At 39.9% G+C, this 13,200-nt stretch overlaps 1 protein-coding gene across 1 annotated transcript in view; it reads left to right on the top strand.

The window, feature by feature from the left end:
* The window catches only part of DCUN1D4 (defective in cullin neddylation 1 domain containing 4), a 78,682-nt gene extending 65,912 nt beyond the window's left edge, over window positions 1-12,770 (top strand). The window contains 3 exon segments of the mRNA XM_062213222.1: window positions 7,151-7,255; window positions 9,177-9,279; window positions 9,389-12,770. Coding sequence (XP_062069206.1) covers window positions 7,151-7,255; window positions 9,177-9,279; window positions 9,389-9,444 — 264 coding nt within the window. The 3' untranslated portion in view covers window positions 9,445-12,770.
* The last annotated feature ends 430 nt before the right edge of the window (window positions 12,771-13,200 follow it).

The following is a 13,200-nucleotide window of genomic DNA, read 5'->3' as shown; positions in this document are numbered from 1 at the left end:
TGCCTTATTAGCGATCTCTCTTTTTTCTAGTAATTGCTTTAGGTTTTACGATATACATCTTTAAATGTTCAGTCTGTCTTCCCATAATGTTATTCCACCTTATAGAAAACACAAGAACGTTTACACCAGAATATTTTCATTTTCCTCTTCCATACTTTATACTATTCTTGTCTTACATTCTACTTATGCTATACAGATCACAATATACTATTAGCATTTTTGCTGTAAATAGGCAAAAATCTCCGTTATGGTTCCTGAAATAGATCATTTCTGTGCTGTTTACTGCTTTTGTGTAAATCTGGATTTCTACCTGGCATCGTTTGCCTTTCTTTTTCACTACTTTTCAGCAAGCTGATTATGATGTCCCTTGGCATAATTTTCCTTATGTTTATTCTGGTTGGAGTTTGTTGAGATTTTTGGAGCCGTGAATTTATAATTTATGTTATGTTATTCAACTGTTTCTTCAAATTTTTAAGAAAGTATTTATTTATGTGAAAGGCAGATTTAGAGAAAGGGAAAGACACAGAGAGAAAGGGAGAGGGAGAGAGAGATCTTCTGTCAAGTGGTTAAATTTTTTTCTTTCTGTTCGCTTATACCTTTGTTCAATTGCTTGATGTTGTCCTACATGCCATTGATATTGCGCTCATTTTTTCCTCTTCTTTGTTTCATTTTGGGTGTTTTTTATTTCTGTGTCTTCCAGTATTAATCTTTCCTTTGTATTTTCTAATTTGCTGTTAATCCAACCGGCATATTTTAAATATATTCAGATACTGTTTTTCATCTCCAGAAATTTCTTTTAGGTCTTTTTAAAAAAAACATTTCAGTTATCTCCTCACATGATAATGCTTCCTTCTATCCCCTGAAATAACTAGAACATGTTTATAGTAGATATTTTTCTAAACAAGCTAGTCTTCTGAGTCCATCATCTCTGTCATTTCTGGGTCTCTTTTTCTTGGTTGATTATTCTCTTGGTTCTCGGTCATGTTGTCCAACTTCTTTGCAGTTCTAACAGGGGTTTTTTTTTTTTTTAATTGGGGCTGGATAATGTGAATTTTATGTTGTTGATTGGTGGTGTTCTATTCCTTTAAATAGTGTTGGATATTTTCGCTCCTGGTACATAGTTAATTTTCTTAGAATCAGTGTGATCCTTTGAAAGAGCTGTTCCAAAGCAGCTTTTATTCTAGAGATGAGTCAGTCCCTCAATTAAGGCTAAGTCTTGAGGATTCTACCCAATGCCCTATGTGTTATGCCGGCGGCAGTAGAAACTGTTCCCAGCCCCGTGTAGGCCCTCGAGACTTCTGCTTCCTCACTTCCAGTGGTTCTTCCTGCAGACACAGCATGTTTCCTGTCGCTATGTGCTGATTGGTACTCAGCCCAAGACCCCAGGAGGCCACTCAGAAGGTCTCTGGATCTCAAGGTTCAACTCACACCTCGCTCACATTTTGCTTCACAAATGGTAGTCGCCTCTGCCTCCCTGAAGTCCACTCTCTGTCGTCTCCAACCTAGCGCTGCTGGCCTTGGCCTGGGTTCCCCTTTCTCTGTGGCCTGGAACCACCTCCATGCAGTGAGCTGGTGTCTTACAGGCCCTGCTGTAGGTCTCCTACTGTCAGGGCTCGCAGTGCTGTGCTGCCCGTTTTTCCATGTGTGAAATCCATCACTTCGGACCTTTTGTCCTGTTTTCTGGTTGTGAGTGAAAAGGGAAATCTGGTCAGGGTGGGTCCATCTTAGTTGGAAGCAAAATTCCAATCTCCTCACCTAACCTTCCCCCCTGCCCTGGCTTTATATATTTATTTTTTCCTACTTAAAAATTAGGACTTCTAAAGGTAGTTACTTAAAATTAACTAACACAGCAGACCTCTTAAAAAGCATACTTTAAATGAAAATAGAACTTTCTGGTATAGTTTTTTTTAATATAAAGATTTATTTATTTATCTGAAAGGCAGAGTTGTTACAGAGAGGTAGAGAGAGGGAGTGAGAGACAGAAAGGTCTTCCATACGCTGGTTCACTCCCCAGATAGCCACAACAGCTGGAGTTGTTGATCCGAAGCCAGGAGCCAGGAGCTTCCTCCAGGTCTCCCAGGCGGGTGCAGGGGCCCAAGGACTTGGGCCATCTTCTACTGCTTTCCTAGGCCATAGCAGAGAGCTGGATTGGAAATGGAGCAGACAGGACTCAAACTGGCGCCCATATGGGATGCCAGCACCTCAGGTGGTGGCTTTACCCACTACACCACAGTGTCTGCCCTTCTGGTATAGTTTTAATACCCTAATTATTTTAATGCCCTAAATTACTTTTAATACATTTATACCATTTCTTGACTGGTACTAACTCCCCATGTTCAGTTTCCTTATTGATAGATTGGACATAATAACAGCACCTATGTGTAAAATGAGTTTAAGTATAAGGGATTTAGGACAATTTCAGAGTAAGTTCTCAGTAGAAGTTAACCATAGAACTAGAACTAAGGCCGGCGCCGTGGCTCACTAGGCTAATCCTCCGCCTTGCGGCGCCGGCACACCGGGTTCTAGTCCTGGTCGGGGCACCGGATTCTATCCCGGTTGCCCCTCTTCCAGGCCAGCTCTCTGCTGTGGCCAGGGAGTGCAGTGGAGGATGGCCCAAGTGCTTGGGTCCTGCACCCCATGGGAGACCAGAAGCACCTGGCTCCTGCCTTGGGATCAGCGCGGTGCGCCGGCTGCAGCGCACCAGCCACGGCGGCCATTGGAGGATGAACCAACGGCAAAGGAAGACCTTTCTCTCTGTCTCTCTCTCACTGTCCACTCTGCCTGTCAAAAAAAAAAAAAAAAAAAGAACTAGAACTAATTGTTTAATTCTTCTACATTGCCATGACTTAAGTGTGTGCAAGCCTCAAGATTCAAGTAATGACTTATTTTCTGAGCATAGTGCTTGCAGTAATAGACTCCGAGTGTACCACGCAAAAGCAGTAAGGAAAGACTGTGCCTGTTGGCAAAATGTTTTTCTTTTGTTCAGGAAATGTCAATAGTTTATCTTAATTAATTGCCTTGCAGACATTGTTATATGTAAACCAGTGTTAGCTAAGTTCTAAAAGCATAATTATTTTAATTGTGTTAGATATATTTTTCCCAGTGGGAGGCTACTCTTGAGTTTCAACTTTTTGCTTTTATTATGTCTTTAAAAAAACCAACAATTTCCATTAAACCAATTTACATTTCATCAACTGAACTGCAGTATTTGAGATTGGAGTTCTTGGAGTCTCTGGTTTTACCTTGCATCTGTGTAGGTAGCTGAGTTAAGAAGGCTGACTGTGCTTGAGTCAGTGCCATCCCTGTGGTCTCACACGAGGGTGCGTGGTGTGCGTCATGGTCTTTCCTTCAGGCCTTTTGTTTTCACCGATTTAAGACTAGCCCTTGCCGTGTATGGTTGGAGTCATGATTGCTTACATATTGTTTCTTGAGTCTAACTCACATCTTTGGAAAAGCTTTAAAATTCTTCCCTGTTGAAGTTCTTTGTTAATTTCAGTAAAGTAAGGTTCCTCTTTTCACACCTAGTCTCAAGCTATTAAAACTTGGTGAAAATTGGAAATTTTTAATCTGAAATAGTTAGGGGCCTCTGATACCTCAGATTATGGGTACCTAGGCATTTGAAGATTAGTTTTGGTAATATCATATTTACACTCTCATATTTATAATTAACTTTTTTGGTTTGTGTTTCCTCATAGTTGTGCCACTTTAAGAAAAAAGTGTTTAATTGTCTTATTTTATAGGAGGACTGAAACAGTTTTACATAAACAAAGGCACTATTTTTATTGTTTACTATTATATTGTGAGTCCAAATCAGACCTTAATAAATCTTCCTTATTCTCTCTGTTAGCTGTTTGTTGCTAGTCTCTGACTCTGGAAGTGCGTTTAGTCCACATGTAAAATTAACTTCTTAGAAATAGGATCCTTTGGGCCGGCGCCGTGGACAGGCTAATCCTCCGCCTTGCGGCGCCGGCACACCGGGTTCTAGTCCCGGTCAGGGCACCGATCCTGTCCCGGTTGCCCCTCTTCCAGGCCAGCTCTCTGCTGTGGCCAGGGAGTGCAGTGGAGGATGGCCCAAGTGCTTGGGCCCTGCACCCCATGGGAGACCAGGAGAAGCACCTGGCTCCTGCCATCGGATCAGCGCGGTGCGCCGGCCGCAGTGCGCCGACCGCGGCGGCCATTGGAGGGTGAACCAACGGCAAAGGAAGACCTTTCTCTCTGTCTCTCTCTCACTGTCCACTCTGCCTGTCAAAAAAAAAAAAAAAAGAAAAGAAAAAAGAAATAGGATCCTTTGATTTTGCAGCTGCACTGTTAGAGCCTTGATACCCTTTGGTTCCTGTGTTTTCAGTCTAAGGCAGAGTTTAATTGTGTATTGTAGGGGATTGGTACATCTATCCAGTTCCTGTTATTTTAAAAAATGACACAAAAGTTGTTTATCTGAGAAAATTAAAGTTGGTGGAGTATATGTACACATTTTCAATCACAAGATGAATAGGAAGAAGAGTTTCCATTTCCTTCTCTCTTCCTCTTGACGGACCCTCTGAGGATGCTCAGTGGTTCTTGGCAGGCTGTGTTAGGTACTTCGTGCTTAGGTGCGGAAATCTGTCGATCTCCTTTTTACCCCATGAGCAGAGGGTCACAGGGCTGGTTTTGACTATACTGTCTTCATTTCTTACAGAGAGCTTTTGGCTGTCTTTGTGTACTCCTTTAAGTTGTTAAGGTGATTATTATTTTTAAAATGCCCATATGTTGCTGGCTGCCTGGTTGCATCCTGGGAGATTCATTTCACTTCTGATCGGGAACTCCTTTGCAGAGAATGCCTTTGGGACCCTCAGTTATCAGAGAAACCCCTGGGAGTGTCTCCATTTTCAGGTTTACAGTTGTTGGCTGTGGGATCTCTCCACTGTTGGCGCCTAGGAATTTTTTGAGTGTTTCCAGCGATGGCTGTTGGCACTTAACCCAAGTCCACCCACAGGCAATGGTGGTTATCAGTGAGATGCCACTGTTCAGACTGTGAGTGCATCCATAATGTCTTTCTCTTATTTGCTAGGCAGAAGATGGTGTTAGTGATTGCGAGCTGCTGGCTGGCACCCTTGCAGAGCAGGAGTGAGTGAGTGCTGCTCAGCTTTCCGGTCCTGTGAGTCTGATCCTTTCCTCCATGTTTTGGCACCACTGCCAAACACATACGTTGAAATCCTTCATGAGCATCATCAGTTTGTTGGATGGTTATATTGTTGCAAAGAGTCTGTCTAGCTCCTTTGTATCTTTTCTTTTTTGTCACCTTAGTGTATGTCCATTGTGATGGGGACATAGGAGTTGATGATGATGATGATGGAAGAAGACACAGTGTCTATCAAAGCAAGACTAGAGATTGGGCTTCAGTGACTTGAGTACAAACTCTCCCCAGGGAAAACTTTTCCAGAGGGCCAGTGCTGCCAGCCCAGTGCTGCATGAGCTCTTGTGTCGACAAATGGATGTGGCCTGGTCCTGTGGTGCTGCTTGTGTTTCCTAACAGTTTTTCTTGTCGATTGCTTCATAGGATAGTATGCTAATGCCGTCTGCCACACCTGTGTTATGGAGTAAGAGGAAGTTGCCATTTGCTTGCTCAGTGTATCACTGAAGTATAAGGCCTTGACACTCAACAGACCAATGAGGCTTGATTGGCAAAAGGCAGGCAATCTCTAGAGCGCCTCTTCTACTGTCCTCTTCTCCACTGATAATAAATGCACCCCAGAACAGGCAGTCTGCATGGCCAAGGGACGGGCGGAGAGTGCCTTGGAGAGGAGGCCCCACTTACTTCCGTACACTGGGGAATTACAACATCCCTGCCATCTTCAGACTTAAGCTGCCTGTCAGCAGAGAAGGGTGACTTGGAGCCACCTGACCTCTTCTCTTTGTGGACAGTGGTTACACTTTATGACCGGGACCAAAACTCAGCTCTATTGCACATCTCCGTTAAGTAGCACGTTTCTGTGTCTTCATCTCCCTTGTGTGCTGTTATTGACTAAGGCCCTTACATTGGCTGTATTGTTTCTTCACTTTTAAAGTCAGTGGCATGCCTCAAATTCTTTGTATACTGAAGAGCATTTCACTGTTCTGATTCCTTGAGGTGACAATTAATTCTACCTGGAGGGATGTGTAGTTGCATGGCAATGGCACAGCATCGTCCCTTACTTTGGTGAATATTTAGATTCAACTCCAGTGGGGTAGCCAGGCACTTTCTCCCTTTGTCAAAAAATACGTTTACATGTTTTCTCTGTTATTAAGAAACCATGTGGTGGCCAGCTTTGGGTACGTAAGGTTACTACCACTAGTCCCAGGCCCTCCATCCCTTTCCATAGAAACTGCCCCCTTGTGGTTCCAGAGTGGAAACTTGTAAGAAAGATGAGAATGAGGAATCAGGATCGTTAATTGCAAATGTAAATGGACTAAACGTAATCTAGGTTTGTGTACTCTCTCTTCTGGTTTCCTTATGAAATATTGTCTTTTGCTTGTTTACTAGTTTGGGGGTATTTGGTTAGGAGATTCAAGTCTAAGAACTCCAAGGTAAGAAGGGCTTTATAGACAGACATCCTACTTGCCCCCAGAACCTGTGGATGAACACATCCTTTGATTAGGGGAGCCTCAAAGCCCCAACGATTATTAACAGAATTTAATTCTAGCATGCTTAGGTATGAAAAAAAAATTTTACCTCATAAGGTAAAACTATTGGAAAAAATGATTTGTTTTTGAAGGAAACCTGATTCCTAAGCATGGAAATCAAAACCTTTAAATTAAGTTATAGGCTTTAAGATCAACAGTTGTGATTTTGATCATTATAAATGTCAAGCAAGCTATCGTTACAGATTTTTATTTTTCTTGGGAAATGAATACTGGTACTACATAACTCAGTGATTTTGCATCAGGATCATTATTCAGTAGACATGAATTTCTTACAGTAAGTTTATAATTTATATAGTACTGACACATTCAAGCCTGCCACCACGTTTGACTACCTTCCCTCCCCCGCCTTAGCTTTTGACTCAGGGTTTTTATGGTTATTTGGTAAATGAGCTGTTTACTAATTTCTTGTTGACGTGAAATACAAATTTGGATGATTGGAATTTGTTATTTGGGGGCATCTGGCTCATCCTTGTTTTTGTTTGTTAAACAGGAAAAGGACCAGCGCAGCCTAGACATAAACACTGCCAAGTGCATGTTGGGACTGTTATTAGGAAAAATCTGGCCCCTTTTTCCAGTTTTTCACCAATTCTTAGAGGTACCAAATTGTTATTTTATGAAATGTATGTTTGCTTGCTTAGAACGATAAAATATACTTTAACCATTTTATGTAATGTTTTTGTTTGTTGTGCTTTCTGCCTGTAGGAATTCTGGTGACAAACTTGCTGTCATTCAGCAATGAGCTCTCTTCCCGGAGCGCATGTGTATATGCGTGTAACGCTGTGTTGCATCACTCCACGTTACAGATATGTCAGACATGGCCACAGCTCTGTCCTTTCCTCTCCTTTCTCATCTCCATTTTAAAAGCTTCATTTTGTTTAGATTTCCTGCTCCTTATAACAATGGAGAAAATTGACTTTCTTTTGGAGGAACTTGCACTTTTATTAAGCAAAGGTTAAAAAACAGTCATCCGCCTTCTTACTAAAATCAGTTTGTTGTCACTTCTTGTCTACTTTTATCTGTAAGGACCTTAGCTCAATCTAGTCCTAGTCAAACTGACAGTATCTCCTTTGGTTTAACTTTTCTTCAGCTTTGTATCAGAAAGAATCCATTGCCTTACACCATCATTGTGTGTTGTTTAAGTATTGGTGACCGAATATTCTGGTTGTTGTTGAAATGTCATCATGCAGGACCTGGAGGGATCTGAGATACAGACTGGAGTTACTTGGGTTGTCATGTATCTTTGCTAAGCCCTTTTTGAAAAAAAAAAAAAAAAAATTGCCCTCAGCCTGCAGAGATGTGGGTGCTGGGTCTCTGAGAAAATCCAGGGCCTTCCCTTGGCTCCAGCTTCCCTCTTGAAGTCATCCTTCTTGCGACTTACTTTGTGTAATGGCCCAGAAAAGCTTAGCAACAGATAGCATTCTTTGAGGACTGTTATTAAAGTTGCTCTTAATGTAAGAAACATTTGTTTACACGACAGTTCCTATGTCCCTTCTTGTATGGCTCGTTCTGATTTCTCAGACAACCCCGTGAGATAAATCAGCACCATTCGGAAAATAAATGGGATCGGTCCTTGTTCTCAGCAAGCACAGCAGGATCTGAGCCTGAGTGTAAAGGTTTCTTCAGCCAAAAGACATTGCCAGTTTGACTTCGCACAATTCTGGGAGCATTGTCAACTATTTTAAGACTGGTTTTTATTTTTAAGTGCTTAGAAAGCTAACAAAGAAACAGTAATTTTTTGATTTCTGGTTTTCTTGTGTTTGCATCCTTAAAATCATTGATAACCTTCTGGGCTTTTTATGTACTTGTATTGTTTTATGATATTTCTTGATCTCAGTGGTGAGGATTTATAAATTTTTGGCTCCAGATTTTATTTCTGAATATACAATGATATAAGGATACAGTATTTAAAATATAACTATGGCTTATTTCTTGTCTAAGCGGAATAGAAACACCATGCCATGGCTATTCTACTTTTTTTGTGATGAGATTCATGTTTTGAATGACTAGAACAGTCACTTTCTGCTATTACAAGGGCATCTAGTGCCAAGACCACTTGTAGCACTTACGGGTTTTCGTTGAGTGACCCACTGCTGCATGTGCTTTAAGCCAGCGACTTGGCGGTGAGCAATGCTGATCATGGCAGGGCTTATTAATGGATCCTATACATGAATTACATAGATTATCTCTTTTAATCCTTGCAATGTCTCCATGAAGTAGGTGTTGTCCCATTTTATATAAAAGGACATTTGCCATTTAAGAAGTTTCACTTCCAGAGGTATGAAAGTGTGTTTCTTTGATGTGCTTACCATTTTATGTGGCTGTAATATTTTTGTAATGAAAATTGTCATCCAAAGTTCTACTCTTGCTCTCACCCACCATCCTACATTGATATTTAACACACCTCAAATGGAAAGAAGCCCCCCAACAATGAACTTGAAGTTGATTCATACAGCAGTTTAAACCCTCCCCTTTGTTCATTTTCAGTTAGTAATTGATATTACTTTCCCATTCACCAGCAATCAAAATACAAAGTTATTAACAAAGACCAGTGGTGCAATGTGCTAGAGTTTAGCCGAACAATTAATCTCGACCTGAGCAACTACGACGAAGATGGAGCATGTAAGTACTGTGGCTGAGTGCTCACTCCCGCCTCTCCCAGCGTGTGTATTTGCATGTCTTTCTCCTTGGAAACAGCCTCAGAGCCATGTTGTTTTCTCTCTCTCCCCAGGGCCAGTGTTGTTGGACGAGTTTGTGGAGTGGTATAAAGACAAACAGATGTCTTAGGACTTTATACATAGCAGCGAGAGAGTCACTGTTACCACAGTTATGTCAACCATTAGCCATAAATTGCTGTTTGTATCAAAGCGCATGCTGCTTTCCTTGCACTGTCGCCCTTTGGCAGGGATGTTTTGGTGTTTGCTATTGACTGGACCAGCTCTGTTTGCTGTGTAGCATTGTTCTCTTGAAAGGCTGCTTTGCAGTTTGTATTTACACTACAGATTGGTGAATTTGCCAACGTCCTCACTGTGATTATGTGTATATTGCTGTTTAAATTTTGTATATGTGTATAAAAAGAAAAAAGCTTCACCTAGAGATTATTTCTGCAAAAATGTATTGTACAAATAATTTTGTGGCATATTTCTAGTCCCTTTTTTCAAATGAACCAATTATACTTGATTTGGTCTCAAATGTAGCATTTCAGAAGATGAGACAAAACAACCTTAACCATGAGCAAACATTGCCAGAATTAACCTTACTGTTTAAGAGGCCAACTTTTGGAATGGGGTGGGAGTCCTAAACTAACTTTTCAGTGGCATAGGCCAAATCTCATTTGGTTTACTTAACAATATTAGCATCTTAAAATGATGAACGTTATCGACATGTGTAACATGCCACCATTCACTTCCACCATGCAAGGCATGGTTTTTTGTTTTGCAGTGTTAAAACTGTAGCAGCTTGGATTTAGGTATAAATGACCAAATTAAAATTGCACCTTTTTATTTTTTAAATTGGGGTTTAAATTCTTATGAACTTTATTTAATGGTATTTTTCCTCCCTCAACCCCTTCCTAACCCCTCCCCCCCCCCTTTTTCTTGGCATCCTTTTAGCCAGTGTTGGATCTGCTGATGCTTTGTATACCAATGCTAAGTAAAATTTATTTTGCCTCCTCCATGAAAAAAAATGTAATGGTTCGCTGGCCATTTATAACTGCTGAGCACTTTTAGTTGAGGCTTGAAATTTCAGTTAATCTTGTGTGGTGTGTGATTTTCTAGGTTTTTTTGTTTTGTTTTGTTTTGTTTTCTTTCTTTCTTTTTTTTTTTTCAAAGAGTTGTGAGAGAATTGTTTAGCTTCCTTTTAGTTTGTTCTCCTGGTTTTGTTTCTTTCATGCTAGGCTTTTCCTGGCAGCACGTCCATTGCTGGCAGTGGACACAACCACCAGCATTGAGCTCACCTATCACAGGTTAGGACCTTTCCTGGAGGGGCCATTTGTCGTTTCCTGAGTCATTTGTACAAAGGGGGACTGCCGTTATTTATGTAGATGAGAAAATAAGAGTAATAAGCAGGATAATGTTTTTAGGTTTGTGTTTTATGGTTTTTTTTTTTTTTTTTTTGCCTTCTTGAGAAAATGTGTAGATAACATGTTTTCGCCCAACTATCTGGTGCTATTGATGACTAATTTAGTCTCTAAAGTTTTATGAAAACACAAAAATCTAGTGATTTAACCCAAGTAAAGAGTTAATGGTACATTTGAACAAGATAAATGCTATAGTTGTGAGCAAGATCCGCGATTGAGCTTGTAATGATTGGAAGAAGTTTGGAATCATCTCGAAATTTGGCCAAAAATATCTTCTAGCTTAAATGTGAATGTTTAAATGGCATTAAAGGAGTAAAGCACACTGACAATGCTACTCTTTGACCACTGTTGTAGTTTCTTTGCAAACAGTGTTCAGATTTTCATATTTTTCCCTAACGGAACCACCAAAGACAGAAATTTTGTATGTATATACAGTGTGTGTGCATATACAAAATCATGGTATGGTAGAATGCAACTACTTCCTTTTTCTACCAAATAGAAAAGGTTTGGTTTGCTGTGAAATAAACCAGAGGTTTAAAAAGCTCTGTAGTGATGAAGCATACTGAACCATTCCTTGTTTGTACTCTTCACTTTTAACCTTACAATCTAATAGCAGTTTGCATAAATTAATACCTGAAAGAATAACATGTTGACAGCAAGCAACAGCTATTGAGATCATTCTGTTGAAAAGATTCTGATGGATATGTGTGTGTGTGTTATAGCAGTGACTAGCCATGGGCAGACTTGGATCTATGGAGAATTGATTCATTTTCTAAAGTACCCCAATAAGTTCAAAAAATTAAACTTTAAAGGCAGCAGTTATTAAATTTGATCAACTGTAGTTTTGTTTGAAGCAAATATAAATCACAGGTGAAATTATTTTAAATATATTACAATCTAGAGAATCTTTTTAACACTAAGCACAGTTAGTCCTAAAATAACAGGATTATTAGAAGGGAGAAGTATTAGCATTTTATTGCCAGTGAACATGTTCAGAACAGGAGAACCACCCAGGGAAGAACCATCTCAAGATGTGTGATATGTAAGTAAGCATTGCACAGGGACAATCTTGCCTGTTCAGAAAACTCTAAATCATCTTTAAACTGCCTTGAAGCACAGACTTCTGTGACTATGGGGTTGCAGAGTGCTTGCCCTTGGTTTTCTTGATTTCATGTAGTTATTTTTAAGAGGAGAAAAAGGAATCGGACTGAGTAATAAGATGCTTTTTCTTAGACTTCCCTAAGTACACAAAATTGAACGGTCATCAGCCAGTTGTTGACTGGCTGATGTTAAATACATGAGGGTGCCTTCTTGTGATTTTACTCCAGTACCTGAGTCTGCACCCTTTCTCTCTTTTTTCTGTTGTGTTTTGAACTCCACATTACAGTACTCTGTTGTAATGGAACACAGCTCTTAGGTGTTTACTGCTGCTGTAGGTCAGGAATTTTATCCTTTAAGTTGTCACAAACACCCACTGTAATGTTTCTTGTACCTTTTTGGAAGCATGAACTCCGAATTAGGGTTTTATGAATCTGACTAGGCAAACCTCTAAATTTTGGTTCAGATTTCTGTTGCCTGTCAATTTCCATTTTAACAGTGCTTTTGAAGTTTATACAGAAAGCTTTAAAAGTTAGTTTGTGCCCTTGGTTTTTATTCTTACAACTGCTAAAATACCTCTGTAAGCCTTATTCTATATTCTTTCATATGTTGTATAATAAATGTAAAGAATTCATTGACCAACTGAAATGTTGGGTGTCTGTAAATGAGACCAAAATGTGGGTTGCTTTTTTTCATAAAATAATTTCTATTTGGGGGTTACTGTTTAATGAACAGCAGCTATCCTATAACTGTGAATGCTTCGTGTCGTCAGTATTTGCATTACATTCATAAAAGTGTGCAAGTCCTGTGACTCCCAGCTTAACTAAAATACTGTTATGCCACCTGAGTTCAGCAAACTGGTTTTAGGTTTTGATGGAATTGATGTAAAATGATATCCCATAAATAAAAAGTATTTGTGTTTGGTTTCAGAACTGGTTAATAAATCCTTTATTCTCTCTGACTTGAGCTTAAAAAAAAAAAAAAACTGTTTATAGTAGTTTTAAAGTATGTTATAGTTTTCTTTTTTCCTCTCAACTTTTTCTGTTGGGGATGTTCAGAACTATAGAAGAACATGCAAGAATAAGACACTACAATCCCTTATGCCTACCACTTAAATTTTTTTAGTAAACATTTCCCCTCATTCCTTGCCCCGCTGAGTGTTTGCATGTGTTCGTGAGTGTGTGTAAGTGTATGTGGGGGGGGGGGGAGGGGTACTTCTTGAGAGTAAGTTATATTATGATCCTTCATGCCTGATTTTTCAGAATAAAGACATTCTCCCATAGCCATAATAGAGTGATCACACTCAGGAAGTTTAACAGCGATATAGTACATTATCCAATATGCAGTCCAGATTAACATACCCCTAA

Source organism: Lepus europaeus, chromosome 16 (assembly GCF_033115175.1).
Source record: "Lepus europaeus isolate LE1 chromosome 16, mLepTim1.pri, whole genome shotgun sequence".
NCBI lineage: Eukaryota > Metazoa > Chordata > Mammalia > Lagomorpha > Leporidae > Lepus > Lepus europaeus.
The sequence above is the reverse complement of the archived record's forward strand: the minus strand, read 5'-3'. Positions and strand labels throughout refer to the sequence as shown.